Source organism: Vidua chalybeata, chromosome Z (assembly GCF_026979565.1).
Source record: "Vidua chalybeata isolate OUT-0048 chromosome Z, bVidCha1 merged haplotype, whole genome shotgun sequence".
Classification (NCBI taxonomy): Eukaryota; Metazoa; Chordata; class Aves; order Passeriformes; family Viduidae; genus Vidua; species Vidua chalybeata.
In genome coordinates this window covers 74,965,437-74,982,254 of record NC_071570.1, presented here as the reverse complement: position 1 = coordinate 74,982,254, position 16,818 = coordinate 74,965,437, and the positions used below count along the sequence as shown (strand labels likewise).

Sequence of the window (16,818 nt, the reverse complement as noted above, 5' to 3'; positions counted from 1 at the left end):
TCCTCAGGTTTTCTTCAGTCTCTCACTATGAGTTGCATATATTTACAGTAGGTGATTCTTCATGTTATTTTGTGGTTTTAAATCCACCTTACCAAAGCTCTGCTTTACAAAACCAGTTACACTTCACACAGTGAAGTAGTTACTCTCAGAATCAGCACAGTGAGTAGTTACTCTCAGGGGACAGAGAAGAAAACCAGACAGGGAATTTAGGGTGGTTCTGTGTGCACCTTCAGGCAGGATTTGAACAGTTTTCAGTTTTAATTTTGCTGTTCTGTATTAAAGATACAACATGCCTAAGAGCTCTGGCTGAAGGTGGTTGTTTCTTCCCCCAGATGGAAGGCCTTTAACTCTGGATGAAATATGGGGAAGTGTTCATGCATCCTACCAGGCTCGTCTGCAGGAGGGACCCTGGGACACTATTACACAGCAGGTGAGAATCCTCTGGTCCTTCATGAAATTGGAGAATGAAATATATGCCTGGGCCCTCAGTGGCCTTATTCCTCTCTTGGACAGAAGGGAAAAAAATAAAACAATAAAAAAAAATATATATGTCTGTATCATGTTGTGCTGAACCATTTACCAGCAATAGTTTCAGTCCTGGAGTTTGAAGGATATATGTGTTCACCATTTAAGGCTTGCTTTGACAGTATTTCACATTTAAAATACTTCTCCAAACCCAGCCCTCAAAAATTCAGGCAGTTTCTGAGTAATTGTGAATTTGGGTAAATACAAAACCAGACTTGTTTATGTAAATAAAACATATCAGTGTAACATTTCACGGATTGTCTCATAATCAAATTACCAAAAAAGACTGTGTGTAATTTTCAGTTTTAAACAGACTTGCAGTCTTCAGGATTGAAGACGGGAAAATTGGTTTCCTATCCAAAAATAAGTTGGTGCTGTCTATTAGCCACGTGGCTCAGAGCAAAGCTGTTTTTTTTGGTGTCTTCCTTTTGCTCCAGGTCTCATGAGCAAATCTGACAAAGAATTGTGAGTTTTTTCCCCATCAGACCAAGATACCAATGTGTCCTCTCTCCCTCCCCTCCCCTTCCTTGATTTTTTTTTAATTTTAGCTCTTTCCAGGCACTCAGGTCTCCTGCCACAGCAGCATGACAAGGATGTGACCACTGGGTTCCTTCAGGTGCTCCCTTAATTCAAATAACACCGTTTAATTACAGGATGCCTGTTTGTAGATGGTGCTCAGCCATGGGAACATAAGCAGAATTCTTGGTTGTTTTTTTTTTTTTTTTTTCAGCCACAGACTATTATTTATCTTAAAACAGCTTCCTGAGAAGCCACCAAGCCATGGGTGTTCTGGTGATTGCTGTGCGTGTCTGAATTCCAGTTGTGAGCTGGCAGGTTCTTACAATACACACTTTTCACATGAAGCATTAATTACCTGGCTTGTCTGTGAATGAAGATGAGGAAAGTGGGTTTCGATGAGATAAATGTAATAATGCGACACTGCTGAGAATGAAGCATAAACGGGATGTTTGGAATGTGTGAAATCAGAGTTGTGGAAGCCAAAAGGAAAATCAGGTCACTCCCACACGGGGATTATTTTTGCTTCTTAAGGGACAGTAAAGTAAAAACTGTCCTGCCTCTAATAACTGGAGGTGTGTGTGGGATACACACACACAGATTCCTGCAGAAGCAGGAGTTTTGGGTGGCAGAATGTGTGTAGTGATGAATCTGATTTTGGGACACTCTCCAGAGGTTGTACGGCCAGCTGTGAGCGCACTGACAAACACAGGAAGAGCATTTTGGAGAAATTAGCTGAGCGAACAGCTGCAAAATGTGACTTTCTGTGAAATAAGGAGATTATGGAAGATAATGAAAACTAGCCTGCAAGACTCAGATCAAAGCAAGAGTCAGGTCTACAAGAAAAAAAACTGCTTTTCTCTGTCCAATGAATCAGGGTTCTGGACCGAAAAACGGAGTTTTGTCTTGCCTTGCTGCTTTTCTGCTGACCCATTTTGTTATGTGGGTTAGGCTTTGCCTGCAGGGACGCAGATCCTATAATGCAAGTCACTGGGCAAACTCATCAAATCAGGCTTGAGCACTCAGAACACATGAGCAGCAGAGTAAAAAAAAAAGGTTTAGGATTTTAATCCAGAAGAGATACAAATTTTAGATGCTACAAGCACTCCACCACTGGGAAGAAAAATTGAGCTTGCCAAGGGTCCATGCATGTTACTTCACTTTCAACTAGAGCTGATCTACACTGTGATTGGCAGACCAGGAAAATAAAGGTTTATTGACTTTTTAAGACTTTTTTTCCTGTGTATTTGATGAAATGAGCGTGCCAGACCTGTGCACGTTTCTGATCCAACTGTATTTTGGTGTATACTCCCTGTGGTAGAACACATCTATAATGAAATACATCTCAGGAACTGAGACAAGCTGCCAAGAGTGGAGATATTTGACATCTGCAAATTTTAGGTAAAATTTTGACTTTTATAGTTACTTTTGATTATGGTGGAAAGTTATGCTCATTTCCAGAGAAAGCATCTTGAAATATTTTTCCTGACTCGATTACTGCAAAAAGCAGAAGTCAACTAGTTACCTTCTCATAAATAAATTAACATGATAAGGTTGCATAGTATTTTATAATGATAATTGATAAATGGTGATGATTTAATTGCACTTCCTCTAGTAATAATCTTAAAATGCTCAAATGAAGTTCCTGTGATTGGCTTTCTTGTGAGTTAAATCTCCCTGGGGTTTTCAGTCATCCCTTCTCTACATCCGGCGATAACTTGCTTTAGCTGTTTTAAATAATACAAATCAATTAGAACACACAGCTGTTTAACAAAACTTCCAAATGTTGCTACAGGTCTCTGTGGGTATTTCCTGATGACTTATAATGATATCAATTTAGCACACCTGGTAAGATCTGTGTGAGCTGGAAGTGGCTTAATTCTGCAATGACAGGAAAATTAAGGAGTATTTATGGATTACCATTGCCTTCCAGAAATGTTGCCAACTGTGATTTTCAGGTTCTTTTTAGGAGGATTCAGAAGTGGAATTACAGATACTGCAGCCCCATCTCCTGAATTGTTTACTTGTAACTTGGTGGGTGCTTTTTTAGTGTTATTTATTTATATTGGTAATTTAAATACCATATAAACATATATTATACCTATGATGTATAATATTTATATTAGTTATTTATAAGATAGTATACACAAATGCATAGTGGTATTTCCTCAATAGCTCAAACTTATTGGGCCCTCTGTTTGTAATAAATACAGTAACTAGCAGGTGTAATGTCCCAGTTAAAAAGGCAGCAGCCCAAAAGTGCCATGGTCAAATGCTAAATAGTGAGGCAAATTGAGAGAATAAAACCTCACAAGAAAAGGAAAAAAAAAAGTTAAAAAAAAAAGAACCAACAGAGAGTGGAGAACAGAAATGAGACAAATGGGGAGAAATCTTCCCAAATATGAAGGTGAACATATTTTGTCACATGGTAGTGTGTGGTGTAAGAACCAAACCCAGATAACTAATACTGAGCTAATTTGTAGAGGCTGCACTTCACCTTTTATCATTTTGGAAACCTCTCTGAAGATGAGTGGAGGATGTGAAGCAGCAGAGAGTGACTCTGTGGTTATAGCCAGAACATCAGGCTGTGAGGCCTTGGTTGGGTCCTCTCTGTGGAGTTGGAAATGCAAGACTGAAAGGCTTTTGTTGTTAGGATGGGTGTGGGGTGGGCATTGTCAGGGCATGAATTTTCATCCTGCTGTGGCTGAGGGCTCCACACCTGTTTGGAAGTGCCTTCATCAAGGTCCAGGACAGGGGTGTAGCCTTCGCATCCAGGTATTTTCCACAGAGTGTGGAATGATGCTGGAGTGATGGATACAGTCACCTGCTAGGAGGTAAACTGAGGCCCATTCTCAAGCGCCTTCTGAAATTTAATAATAGTGGAATAAGGAACTGAAAAAAAAATTGGGTAAAGGCACTACTGAATCTTCATAATTTTTTTTTTCCCTGATGGATATTTATAAAAGTGTAGACAAAGCAGAAGGACTTTAACAGGGGGAGAGACAACACTCTGACAAATATGCTTCTAATACTGTGACAAAGCTGAGTATTAATGTAGTTAATTCTATGAACACAGGTGCCCAAGTTAGTTTTTGATTCTTCTGCTAATCTATGCCTTCCATTAATTTTTTCCTGTGTGGAAGCAAACTAGTAAGAGAATTTTGTAAGCTGATGAATGAAGCTGATCACAGTCAGTAGCTTCACCAACAATTTTGTTTTTAACAGAGTGATGCTGTCATAAAGCCTGACCTTCCCCGAGGAAACAAAGTCATAAACACAATCAAGTATTATGTGCTAAGGCTTAATCAATGCTTAGTGATGGTGGAATGTAAAACCAAACATCCAAGGATAGAAATCGAATTGCATTATTACAGGAGGCTCAGGGGTTGAAAAACTACCCCATAAAACAAGAGCAAAACTTGGTGAAATGAAGATCCTGCAGAAATACTCTTAAAAATTAATCTGTGAGTCGGGATTCCAAAGGGCTCTGGAAGCTGTGGAGCACCTGTGCCCATACATGACTCCCCTCCTTTTTAACCAGCGCTGTTCAGATGCAATTACCTCTGCTACCAAAGCTCTCCCGGGCGTGGGAGGGGACACAATTCATGTGTGACACCTTGGTTCTGGCTTTGCCAACAGTAAATCAGCATTTTCCTGGTTTAGCCATTTACTGTTGCTGCAGATAAGGTAACTCAGGCCATTCTGATACTGACTATATCCTACGTTTCTGAGTAGTGAGTGGTCAGGAATTTTGCATCTCTTTTTTCTCAACCATTCATTTCTCAGTTTCATCTGAACGAGGTGGTTTTCTTCTGTCATTTGATACTTAGCAGGTAGATTTAATACGTCCTTTCTGTCATATCAAAAGTATTCAACCAAACCTAAACTAGGGAAATCACAACAGAGAACTACACCTATTTCTGAGTTAATCCAGAGTTCTTTTTCAACCAGGAGTTAGGAATCTGGAGGACACATTCTTTATAGTACCTCAATAATCCTGTCCATTACATCACTTAATTTATAGCAGTGTTAACAGAAAAATCAATAAACATTATTTCTAAAATGTCAGGGATGTTAATAGTGTGATTTAAAAAAGGAGAAGGAGTCAAAACTCTGAACAGAACACATTGATATAGTGTTGTAGAGGCACATCTTGCTGAAAATGTGAAGGGAGGATTTAAATCATTACGGCTCAGTCATTTTGAAAAATGTGGTAAGGTATCTATTCTTAGATACACAAATCTTTCTTGCCATATTGTGGGATTTTGCTAAGTGGGGGAGGCTGTATACAGTATTTCTTAACAGAAGGTTGCTAGGATCGCTCTTAACGAATTTGAGTTGCATCAACAGTTGCTATGGATCCCCTGCTAATATTTTTGGAAAATTATTAGTACAACTTCCTGAGAAAAGGGAGTCTTACCAGTACAGACTGGAAAGCTATATGACAGGGGGAAGATACAAGGATGGCAAAGCTGGGTGGGTATTTATTTGTCACTGAAATCTTCTACGATGTGTTGAAACCAAGGGGTTTAAACCAAGCTGTAGTATTGTACAAGCTACCAAGGAGGTTTTATTTTAAAACTGGCCACTGATTAATAATGTTCAGCTGTCCTACAGTTTAGTCATGCTTTTCCCCATAAGACTTCATGGACAATAATCTAGTCCAACTAATTTAACAGAGGGAGAAGACCAAATAATGAACTAATACTACATGTAGAGTAAATGCAGAAGCTTAATGGATAAGCAGCTGACAGATGTGCAGCTGATGGCATCTGCCAGGACTTGTGCAAGGCATTGGACACCGTGTGACATGACATCCTTGTCTCAGAGCTGGAGAGCCATGGCTTTGGTGGATGAACCCCTGGGTGGGTGAGGGATGGGGCTGGGTGGTCACACTCGGGGGTTTGGGGTCAATGGGTCAGTGTCCAGGTGGAGACCAGGCACAAGTGGTGGCACCATGGGGGACCTCAAGGAGCTCAGCAGGGCCCAGGTCAGGGCAGTCCCAGGCACCAGCACAGGCTGGGCTGAGCAGAGGGAGCAGCCCTGGAGGAGCCCTGGGGGTGCTGTGGGCACAGCTGGGACCCCAAAGCCTGAGCTGGGCTGAGCCCAGAGCCCAAAGCCTGAGCTGGGCTGAGCCCAAAGCCTGAGCTGGGCTGAGCCCAGAGCCTGAGCTGGGCTGAGCCCAAATCCCTGTGCTGGGCTGAGCCCAGAGCCCAGAGCCTGAGCTGGGCTGAGCCCAGAGCCCAAAGGCTGAGCTGGGCTGAGCCCAAAGCCCAAAGCCTGAGCTGGGCTGAGCCCAGAGCCCAAAGGCTGAGCTGGGCTGAGCCCAGCGGGGGCAGCAGGGCAGGGGGGATTCTGCCCCTCTGCCCCTCAGCTCAGAGCCCACCTGCAGAGCTGCCCCAGCCCTGGGCCAGCACAGGGAGGAGCTGGAGCTGCTGCAGCCAGGCCAGAGGAGGCTCCAGGATGAGCAGAGGGATGCAGCAGCTCTGCTGGCAGGAAAGGCTGGCACGGCTGCCATTGCTCAGCCGGGCAGGAGAAGCTTTGGGCTGAGCTCAGCGTGGCCTTGCAGGGCCTGAAGGGGCTGCAGCAAAGATGGAGAGAGACAATTGCCAAGGGCTGCAGGGACAGCACACAGGGAATGGCTCCCACTGCCACAGGGCAGGGCTGGATGGGACATTGGCAGTCAGGAATTGTTCCCTGGCAGGGTGGGCAGGCCCTGGCACAGCTGGGGCTGCCCCTGGATCCCTGGCAGTGCCCAAGGCCAGGCTGGACCCTGGGGCTGGGAGCACCTGGGACAGTGGGAGGTGTCCCTGCCGTGGCTGGGGTGGCACTGGGTGGGCTCTAAATCCCTTCCAACCCAAATCATTCCAGGATTCAGTAATAATTTACATGCAGAGATGAAGGCAGTGTGAAGTTCCCTCATGGTTTCTTGGGCATAATTCAGGACAGACTTTCGAGTCCCAGTACTATTGTTACTTGATTTATTCTGAATTGAAGATTCCATAATAATTTCCATGCAGATTTGTGATTAATCGAACAAATTACAATGTAATAGTATTGATTCTCTTGATTATTTTCTACTTCTGTGGAAAAACCTGTTTCAGTGCTGTGCACTGCATTTACAGATAATTTATCTAGCAATGGTTCTGCTTCCAGAGATCTTCCCAAGCAGAGATTTGTGCAGTAAGTTGTAAGAGCACATTCCCTTCCTGGTGTGGCATTTCTCCTTGTGAGCTGAGGTGGGTTCTGTTCTGGGGATTGAAAAAAAAAAAAAAATGGGTAAAGGCACTACTGCTGGCCATTCACTACTGGAAAGAATCTGCCTACTGAACATTCCCCCCTTATGGAAAATTCCTGAATGACACAGCAGCATTGACTGCACAGTATGAAAGAAATGAGGATCATATATGGCACATTCAGATCCAGTTGAAAGGTCACTGGAGTGGCCACAAGGCATTGTAAACAGTATTTTTTTTTTTTTTTTTTACTTCATTAATTTAAAAAAGCATTTTAAGTGCCACCGAAATGGGAGTTAGGTATCTGTGCTAACAGAAAGCAGTTTATACCTAAGCACCTGCGCTCTGGAGTGGTGGCAGCAGATGGTGTCAGCAGTTCAAAAGCATTTAGACAAATTCATGAGGCCACTTGTCCATAAATGGATGCAAAATTACCTGGCAGGAGTGTGTCCTGCAGTGCCCGGGGCGCAGATCTGCTGGAGCAGTGCAGGGGGAGTGAACCACAGAGGGAGCCCAGGCTTGTGCTGTCTGTCCCACGTGCTGCTGGGGCATCCTCTGGAATCTCTGGCTTTATGGGATGAGCCCTTTCAGGCCACTTTTGTTAAATGCCAGCATGGGTTTGGAATTTTTTTGGTTTTTGGGGTTTTTTTTTTTTTTTCCCCCCTTACCATTTTTTAATCAGGGTAGGAAATCTGTCTCCAGTGTCTTTTCCATGCTTCCACAGCTTGTTGGATCATTCAGTTTTGCACCTTAGATGAATCTCATAACTTAAGAACAGATTTTAAATAGTAATTAATTAAGACTATATGCTACATAACTAAAATGGTGACAACTGAATTAATCTACTTTTGGCAAGCATGGAAGAAGAATCATCTGTTTATTTTCTTAGGAAAATGGCTGAGATGCCATTTCTTGACAATGTAACTATGGACCTGCCAATTTTTAAGTATAAAGTTTTCTTGAAAAATCCTAAATGCATAAGTTACGTGCTTGTGAGAAGCTTTAAAGCCTGAAATGAAGCTTGTTAAGCTTTAGAAACATGCCTGAGTGTCACCTACTGCTTTGATTCCTCCTGTTCTTGAAATTAATAATTTAAGCCTTATTATACATGTATAAAATGCATCATTATGGACCAGCAGTGTTGGCTATTCTTGATTACTGTTTTGCTTGTCCTGCATTACCTCTCCTGCCTTTCAGGGATCTTCTGTTAGCTATTTAATGAAATAATAATAAAAAAAAAAAAAAAAAAAGTTATAAAACGTAAAAATAATCACCACCTCTTCAAAACTGTAAATACCCTGTAATCAGGCAGAATTGGGGCATAAAATATGAATTTTACAGAGTCACAGAATGGTTTGGTTTGGAAGGCACCTTTGTTGGGATCCATGATGGATTTTGAAGGAGCAGATGCAAAGTGGTGGGCGTGGTTCATCTCAGAGAAATTCTGGCTGTGTTAAGTGCCCTTGTATTTCTGTGTTGTAGGAGCTGCCAGAGCATCTCTGCTTTTTCCTCAGGAATACGCAGCCATTTAATTGCCTTTTCAGCTTGGACTTGGTGTTTGATGCAAGAAGGACGGGATCCAGCTTAACTGGCCGCGTGGTGTTGGAAGTAGTGAAGGTGTTAATAAAAAAAAAAACATCACTGAGGTTGGTTGTGGGTCTCTGGGAGCTCTCTGGACAGGGACATTAAATCACGGGGACAACTGCAACTGCTGCCTGCAAAGAGCTGGGGTGTAAATCAAACCACTCTGCAGCCTCCTCCACGAAGACAGGCTCAGTAACCACAGAAATCTGCTTTTTGGGGGGCTAGTTTGCACTTCTTTGTCTCGTCAGGGTCCCTGCACACCCTGCTCCATCTGCCTTGATTGTCTGAGGAAAGCAGGAGAGCAGTGCCAGTGGCACTTGCCAGGTCATTCCTCAGCGCTGTCACAGGCGGGGCAGGTTGTTCCACCCTCAGCTCCTGCATTTGGTGGGGTTTCTGCGTTTTGTTGCAAAGCTGGGGAAACTTGCCTCAGTTGTGCCAGCAGGATGAGCTGGCTTCTGGCTGTGAATTGAAGTCGGTGACCAGAAATACAATTTATCTGTCCCAGGTCACAGAATCACAGACTGGTTTGGGCGGGGAGGGACCTGAAAGTTCAACCCATTCCACCCCCAGCCATGGCAGGGACACCTCCCACTGTCCCAGGCTGCTCCCAGTGTCCAACCTGGCCTTGGGCACTGCCAGGGATCCAGGGGCAGCCCCAGCTGTGCCAGGGCCTGCCCACCCTGCCAGGGAACAATTCCCAATTCCCAAAATCCAGCATAACCCCAAGTGAGTAGGAAGGAGAAGCCCCGTGCAATTACTGTGCTACCAACAGCTTTATTACTGTGATTTACACCTTCTGTCAGGGTTGTAAAAGTTCCCTGTGTCATTACAGTTCCTTAACGTTGAGCTTGCAACGTAGTGATTCCATAGTAATGGATTTTCCATTGCAGTAATTCCATTATTAGAGGAAAATCCCTTTGACCTCAAGTCGCACACGTTTGAAGTTCCATGTGTGCAGTTGCTGTTCTGGCTGTGGGACTCAGGGTCAGTCTGAAGAGAGAAATCTTCCTGCCTTCTTTCTGGATGTGTAGAGTTGGATTATATTAACAAGTAAATTATTATGGATGTGTATGAAAATGAGGAATTAAAAAAAATAAGAAGATCATGAATTAAAGAACATAAATTACTTGTATGATCCTGAGTGAAGAATTTTTACTTAAATGTTGCTTCATTACATTTCAGTAAATGTGGTCAGAAGTTGGATGGAAGGGAAAAACTCTTTATTAATTGCATCACTGTTTCCTTTTCCTAAACTGAAGAGATTATGGGGGGCATGTTTTATTAATTCTGCCTTCTTTTCCTGACCTGATGACTTCCTGGGAAAATGTCTGGAATCAATTGGCACTGGCTGTGGTGTTTGCTGGTAGGATCCTGCATGAACTTTTTGACACCCCTGTGTGAATTTATTTTTGCAAAGCAACATCATGCAAACCAGGTTGGGGAAGAGGCAGTTTCAGGCACAAATCCCCTGCACTATCATCAATGGAGAGACCATAAATGTTGTGATGGATGCTTGAAGGCAGTTTAATGTAGCACTGGAGAAAATAGAAGCCATTACCCCTGGAAGGGCTCCAGTTATGACAGAGAAAATAAATGGTGCTGTTACAAGAGATGTACTGACAACAAAATTCCTGCTGGCTGGGGAGGAGAGCAGCCGAGCACGGTACAGAAACCTACAGACAATTACCCCTTATCTGAAGTAATGTTTATTTTTTGTTTAAATCCGACATGGAGACTGCTAGATAAAATTACTTAATCCAATCTGACGGAAGTTTAGTCTTAATTATACTTGTGCTTGGGAACTGCCCAGTCTTTGCCACTGCTCAGATGAGTGCTGTGACATTTCCCTGCTCAGCCCCTGTGCGTGGAGGGCTGTACCTGCACAATGAGCAGAGCTGAGCTGCCAGAGCTCGCTCAGTCCCAGCCTGGGCTGGCATTCCTGAGCAAACCAGGTTCAGCACACAGGGAATGGCTCCCACTGCCACAGGGATATTGGGATATTGGGAATTGTTCCCTGGCAGGGTGACCAGGGCCAGGCTGGAGCACCTGGGGCAGTGGGAGGTGCCCCTGCACATGGCAGGGATGAGCTTTAAGGCCCCTCCCAACCCAAACCATTCCAGGACTCTGATTCGTTTTCAGTCTACCCCATGGAGCATTTCATGTCTTGCATCCATCTCTCTCTCCCAGTTTTTTTTAATGGGAGGAGTTGAGGCAGCAGCTACAGCAGCAGGCAGAGCATCCTCACACATCTTTCCTGCGTCACCTAGGAGAGAGGTCTTTCTACAGAAAATAAATGAAGCAGCATTTTGAGCTTCCAAATGCAGCAGAGCTGGTGCCTGCCTGTGAAAGTATTCCTTCCCCATCCCAGCAGGGTCAGGAGGGATATGCAGATGTGTGATGGATTCCAGCGTGTGGTGCTGAACAGGCACTGCTGTAAATCAGCCTCATAGCTGGATAGATCCAAAATCATAGACAGACCCAAGAAAATAATGCTGTTGATTTCAAATGAACTGCGTGTCAGGGTATTACTGCCCAGAAGAGTTGTGGGCAACCTGCAAATGGGTTCTTGCAGTACAACGCCAGCGAGTGCTTGTGGGAATTGACTTGAAACTCTCACACTGCCCTGGTGCATGACTGACTGGAAAAAGATTAATTGTAAACAAGAAGTGGGATGATTCTTACATACTGTTTGTACTGTTTGGGGTTTTTTCTTCATGAAGTCCCAGTAGGACTTTATATTTTTGCTGTAACCGAAATACAGTTACAGGCTGGCACAGGACCAGCCTAGATGAAGGGTAGAATTGCTGCCCTAATGTTTTGCTCAGGATATATTTCAGTGCACGTGGAGTGTCATCCTTCTGCCAGGTAAGTGCAGCAGGCAGTGAGCTAATGCTAATGAAGCTGATGCAGCACAAACTTTCGTTCATTTTCACCCTTCTGTTTGAGAAGGTCTTGGGGGTTCATCCCACCACAGACACCTCACCCTCTCTCAGGGCAGGCTGGGGGCCCGGCAGTGAGAGGCTCCGTAGCCCAGTGCCAATTCTGAAATCATCCAGGCCTTTGATAACTCCTGCATTTTTACTGGCAGCATCCCCATGCTTCCTCCTCAGAGCTGCTGTGTCAGTGGTTTAACCTTGAGTGCACATCAGAGCCTCACAGGATGCCACTGTGCACAGGATTTGGAAGGCAGCATTTGACTGAATCAGAGCTGATGCTCTCAGAGTGTTTCCCCTGATGCTCCACAAGCTTCTCATCCTCAGCCTTTTCCCTTTTTAAAGGCTGCTCCTTAATGGCTCTTGGCTCAGGATTTCTTTTGGTTTCTTGTGCTTCTGTGGTTTCCCTGGGAGTGCCTGACACATTCCTGTCTTTTGGGTAGCGTGGAATTCCTGCGTTTGGGAATGTTTTCAGTGTCACCCTGTTGTCATGTAAGAAGAGGAAGGACTAAAGAATGATGTGGAATGTAGAGGTTATAAACTGTTCCAAAAAATCAAGTCTGGCCTCCATGTGTCACTCACTGGTAGTTTGCTGAAGCAAGGAGCGCAGGGCAAAATCAAATACTGGGGGGTCAGGATGGTTGGGAATAACTTCAGGCTGAATATTCAGCTCTGGGAATTGTCTTCATGCCTTGTTAAGAGAGCTGAGTCACTTAAACCTGGGTTACTTCTCTCTTGTTTCTGGGAGTTTGTGAAGCTTTCTGAAATTTTTTGCACAATTTACTTTTTGGTGTTTTTTTTTTCTTTTTTTCTTTTTCTTTTTCTTTTTTTTTTTAATTTTTTTTATTTTTTAACTTTGTGTAATAATTCTGTAAATATTATTAGCTATATACTTTTTTTTTTTTTTTTTTTCTTTTTTTTTTTTTCTGTCTTTAAGGTATACCATTGGCACAATCCATGTATTTTCTGGAATTATTTTGACGCCTAACTTAATCTGGGCAGATAATGAAAAGGGGGTTTTAATTCAAAATACTACTCTTTCTCAAAGAAAAACTGCATCAATTCACTTTTGACAACAGCAGATGGTAGCATTCTTATGCAAGTTATCCGTTTGCAGTGTGAAACAAAGCTTTCGGAACACCCTTTTTTTCTATATTCTGAAGCTTCTGGGAGTTCTCTAAAGTTCTCTTAGACATGAAGGGATTGATCCTCATGAGGACATTTCCAGCATCAGAACCAAGTGGAAGTTGAAGCCACCTTGAGAGCACTTCCTTCTCCCTTCTTGCTGCCTCTCCAGACGGAGCCACGTGTATTTCCCAGCACCAGCCTGAGAAGACACCGGCGCTCAGGGTGGTTGAAGTCCTTGCTTTCCGGAGGGGAATGGGGTTTTTTTTTTGTGTTACATTTGTGGTTTACACGGTAGCTTTGCCTCTCCGCAGCCAGTTAATGCTGATACAGTAACTTGAGTTACTTTCACAAACCATTACATTTTAACTGAAACAGTGGCGTAGCCTGGTTGCTGATCTTACTTCCCTTTCAGCAGAGGAGAATGTATATTATTGATGTGTAATGTATTCAATGTACATTAATTTGATAGGAAGAGCAATGTGAGCTGAGATTCTCAAGTGAGAACTGTTGCTTCAGGGGCTGATTGCACCCTGCCTTGTCTTTTCCAGATGCACGTGATGAGTTTTCTGCTTTTCCCTCCCATGACAAAGCAAATTCTGTTCCCTCTTAGGAGCACCCCATCCTCGGGCAGCCTTTCTTTGTCCTGCACCCCTGCCGAACCAATGAATTCATCTCTGCTGTGCTGAGAGGCTCACAGCAGCACCACAGGTGAGGGGCACTGCTGGGCCTTGCAAGGCTTTCTGCAGTGCAGGTGAGGTCAGTCAGCTGCGGGGTGGAAATGGCCAAATCTACTTCCTTAGTGCCAGCAGAGCAGGGTTTCTGTATTGTCACCTCAGGCATGAAAATTAAAAAAAGTTTGTGATAGGAAAAATGAGGGAACAGCCCCACGTGAAGTTGTTTTGTGGTTGTTGAGTCTGTCTGCAATTCAGGAAAAGCTGGGATAATATGGTGCTTTTTTGTGGTTTTTTCCTTTTCCCCCTAGAAACACAAATTACATCACACTGTGGCTCAGTACTGTAGGCCCAGTTGTGGGCCTGAATCTGCCTTTGAGTTATGCAAAACTGGCACCTGAGCAGAGCACAGATGCTGCTGTGGCTGACAGGTAAGAGAAAAGGAAATTATGCTTTCCTCTCCCATCCTCCTGTTCCAAAGATCAGATGGATAAATGGCAGAACCATTACGTCCTCCTTTGAAGCTCTTGGTTCAGTTAATTTAGGACTCACCTTTCAGGGTTTTGCCCACCTGCCTGCCTCGTTGCCTCACTTGCTTTGCAATGAAAATTTGTGCAGAGGGAGAGGTGCTCAGCCCATTGCTGACAGCCTTCATGAGTCCAGAGGGTCCCCGAGCTCCTGGGTGTGGAGAAATGTTTTATATTGGCCCCCCCAGCACAGGGCTGGGGGTCTGGCATAACTGCTGCAAGGATTTTAATTTAACTCCTTTTTTTTTTTTTTTTTTGTGTTTGCTGTTGCCTCTCCAGAGCCATGAGCTGAAGGACTGGGAGTGGTTAGGTGTGATAAAGCTGCTGCAGACTTCCCTGGGGACGAAGTTGAAGGATCCTTCCAGGCTGGTCAGCCACGCCAGAGTGGAAATGGTTGCTCATGGCTCTTTCTCTGGCCAGAACTCGCCACTGATGATGGTGGGAATTGGCTGCAGCTGTGGGAGCACCTCCCCAGCAGCACCCAGGCCTGGCCTCCCCTGAAGTCACTCCTGCCTCCCTGTGCCTCTGCCCTTGCTGAGGCTGCACACAGATGCACAAGCCAGAGCCAGAGTTGCTGGATCCACTTACCCCTAGAAAATCTGCACCATCTGTGGGGCAGAAAATGCAGTATAAACACAGAGGAACGCTCGTGGGACGCGGCGTGAGCTTGTGGCAGCCAAGGGTGTGGGCTGAGGCTGCTTCACCTGGGAGCCACCTTCTCCACCAGAGCCTGGTGAGCGACCAGCCCGTGTTGCCCAGCGCACAGAACATCCTCATCCCGGGAATATCCCCCACACATCACACCCCAGGGAGCAAACGGGGTCGGGGCTGTCACAAACAGAGCCCTCGGAGCCTGCGCTGAGCGAGCAGGTCCAGCTCTGGAGCTCAGGTGCCTGGAGCAGCCGTGTGGGAATATCTGGCTCTGCCGTGCTCCGCTGCCCGCCAGGGAAGCTCTCCGTGCCCCCCAGGAGCTGCTGCTGTTCCCAGTTAGTGTTTCTCCTTGTAGCTGTGGTTGTTCACAGGTTTGCTCCCTACCCTGCACTGCTTCTGCGGCCTCCCCTGACAGCTGTTGGTTTTTGGGGAATTGCCTGGTGGTGCTGCCACTGAGAACCAGATTACGAGGAGCTTCCCTACAACCCATCCTGGCTTCTCTCCCAGTCCCATTTTATTTCCAGTGTAAAACAGAGTCTGAGCAGCTGACACTGGAACACAGATTTTACTCTGTGCATTCAGCAATTGTCACTTGCACGCAGAGTCTAGGGTGTGCCACGTCAGAGCTGGGAGTGTGAAATGCATCCCAGATTCTGTTTTTTCAGATTATGTTTTTAACTTCCACTACTTGCCATTGGTGGATATGGAATGCAGAGTGCAGTCCTTCAAATTCCATGGGTGCGGAATTTGTTTGCCAGACATTTGTAATTAATAATTAAAGCACATTGTTTATTTTGTTCTGTGTCATATCAACCTGGAAAGCCATCTTTCCCATGTAAGATTTACAAAATATGGCTCGCAGCTACATTGGTTTTTGTAACACTTTTGGTAACACGTGCTGGATAATTGCATCCACAGCCCATTTCTAAATTTAAGTGAGACTCAGGAGGAAGAATCAACAAATGGAGATAACAGCACGTTTAAGAGCTGTTAAATGTTCACCCCTGTTCTGTGATCTTCACTTCTGGTACCCTGGAACAGTAGAAGCACTCAATCTTCAAAATGTGGAATTTATGTGTAAAGGAAAATAAATATTTGTATTTTACATGGAACAAGTCTCAACACCCATTGCTTTCTACCTTAATTCACCATTTGCAAAGAAAGAGGAGGATTATTTGGCCAGGGCATTACACTGGGCTCAAACAGCGAGGGGACAGTGCAGTGTCTCATCAGTATCAGTGTGTCCCTGAAATTTGCCTGGAAAACCAAAATTCAGCTCAGTTAGTAGAAATACATGGAGGTTAGACAGAGGAACAAATACAGGCTAACATAAATATTTGGGAGATAAATAAGCCTGTTTGGATATCTCCTTTTTAATGGCTGGGGTGGGAGGTAGGCAACCAATTTCCTGTTTACATTTATGCCTGGATGACTTAGGATATCTTAACTGAATTTTTATGCATGAAAATTATATAATTAAAAAAAAATCAAGTGAATCGTGGCACTGTTTTGTAATTATATTTTATGTTGTGATTCACTATTTAGTGAAACTATTGAAGATCCTTAGACCTGAGCTTGGGTTTTTGTCTACATGCATTGTCTGAACTCCTGCGTCCTACCAAGGAGAAAATTTCCAGTTTAGATTTGTAAATTTGCTCAGTTGTTCATCTTTGCTAGTCTGGGAAGGCACGTCAGGGGAGGTTCTTTATTTCTGGGGAGCTCTTGTAACAGAGAACAGTCTCAAACCTGCCCTGGGTGGCCAGAATCATCAAGAGGAATTAATTTTATGTGTTCACCTAAGCCAAAGAAACGTGTTTTTCTAGGGGGTGCAGTTGGTAGCCACGTACATAATCCCTCATTTGTGTCAGCACGACCAGGTAAGAATTTAACGCCCTGCCAGGAGATTTGAGCTTGCCTGGCTTTGCTTACTAACAGGAGCATTCCTTTCCACGCAGGAAATGTGGAGCTACTTAATTACAGCTAAATACAGCCACGTAATCAGTATCAATTCTTGCTACAACTCCATGAATTTCAGCGAATCTTGCTC

At 44.3% G+C, this 16,818-nt stretch overlaps 1 protein-coding gene across 2 annotated transcripts in view; it reads left to right on the top strand.

Annotated features, from left to right (window-relative positions):
* ATG10 (autophagy related 10) overlaps positions 1 to 15,672 on the top strand; it is a 59,786-nt gene extending 44,114 nt beyond the window's left edge. For both annotated transcript variants that reach the window (XM_053932156.1, XM_053932155.1), the window contains exons 5-8: positions 333 to 430; positions 13,533 to 13,630; positions 13,905 to 14,024; positions 14,400 to 15,672. In XM_053932156.1, the coding sequence (XP_053788131.1) occupies positions 333 to 430; positions 13,533 to 13,630; positions 13,905 to 14,024; positions 14,400 to 14,412 (329 nt within the window). In that variant the 3' untranslated portion in view covers positions 14,413 to 15,672. The remainder of the gene's footprint in view (positions 1 to 332; positions 431 to 13,532; positions 13,631 to 13,904; positions 14,025 to 14,399) is intronic.
* Positions 15,673 to 16,818: the final 1,146 nt, after the last annotated feature.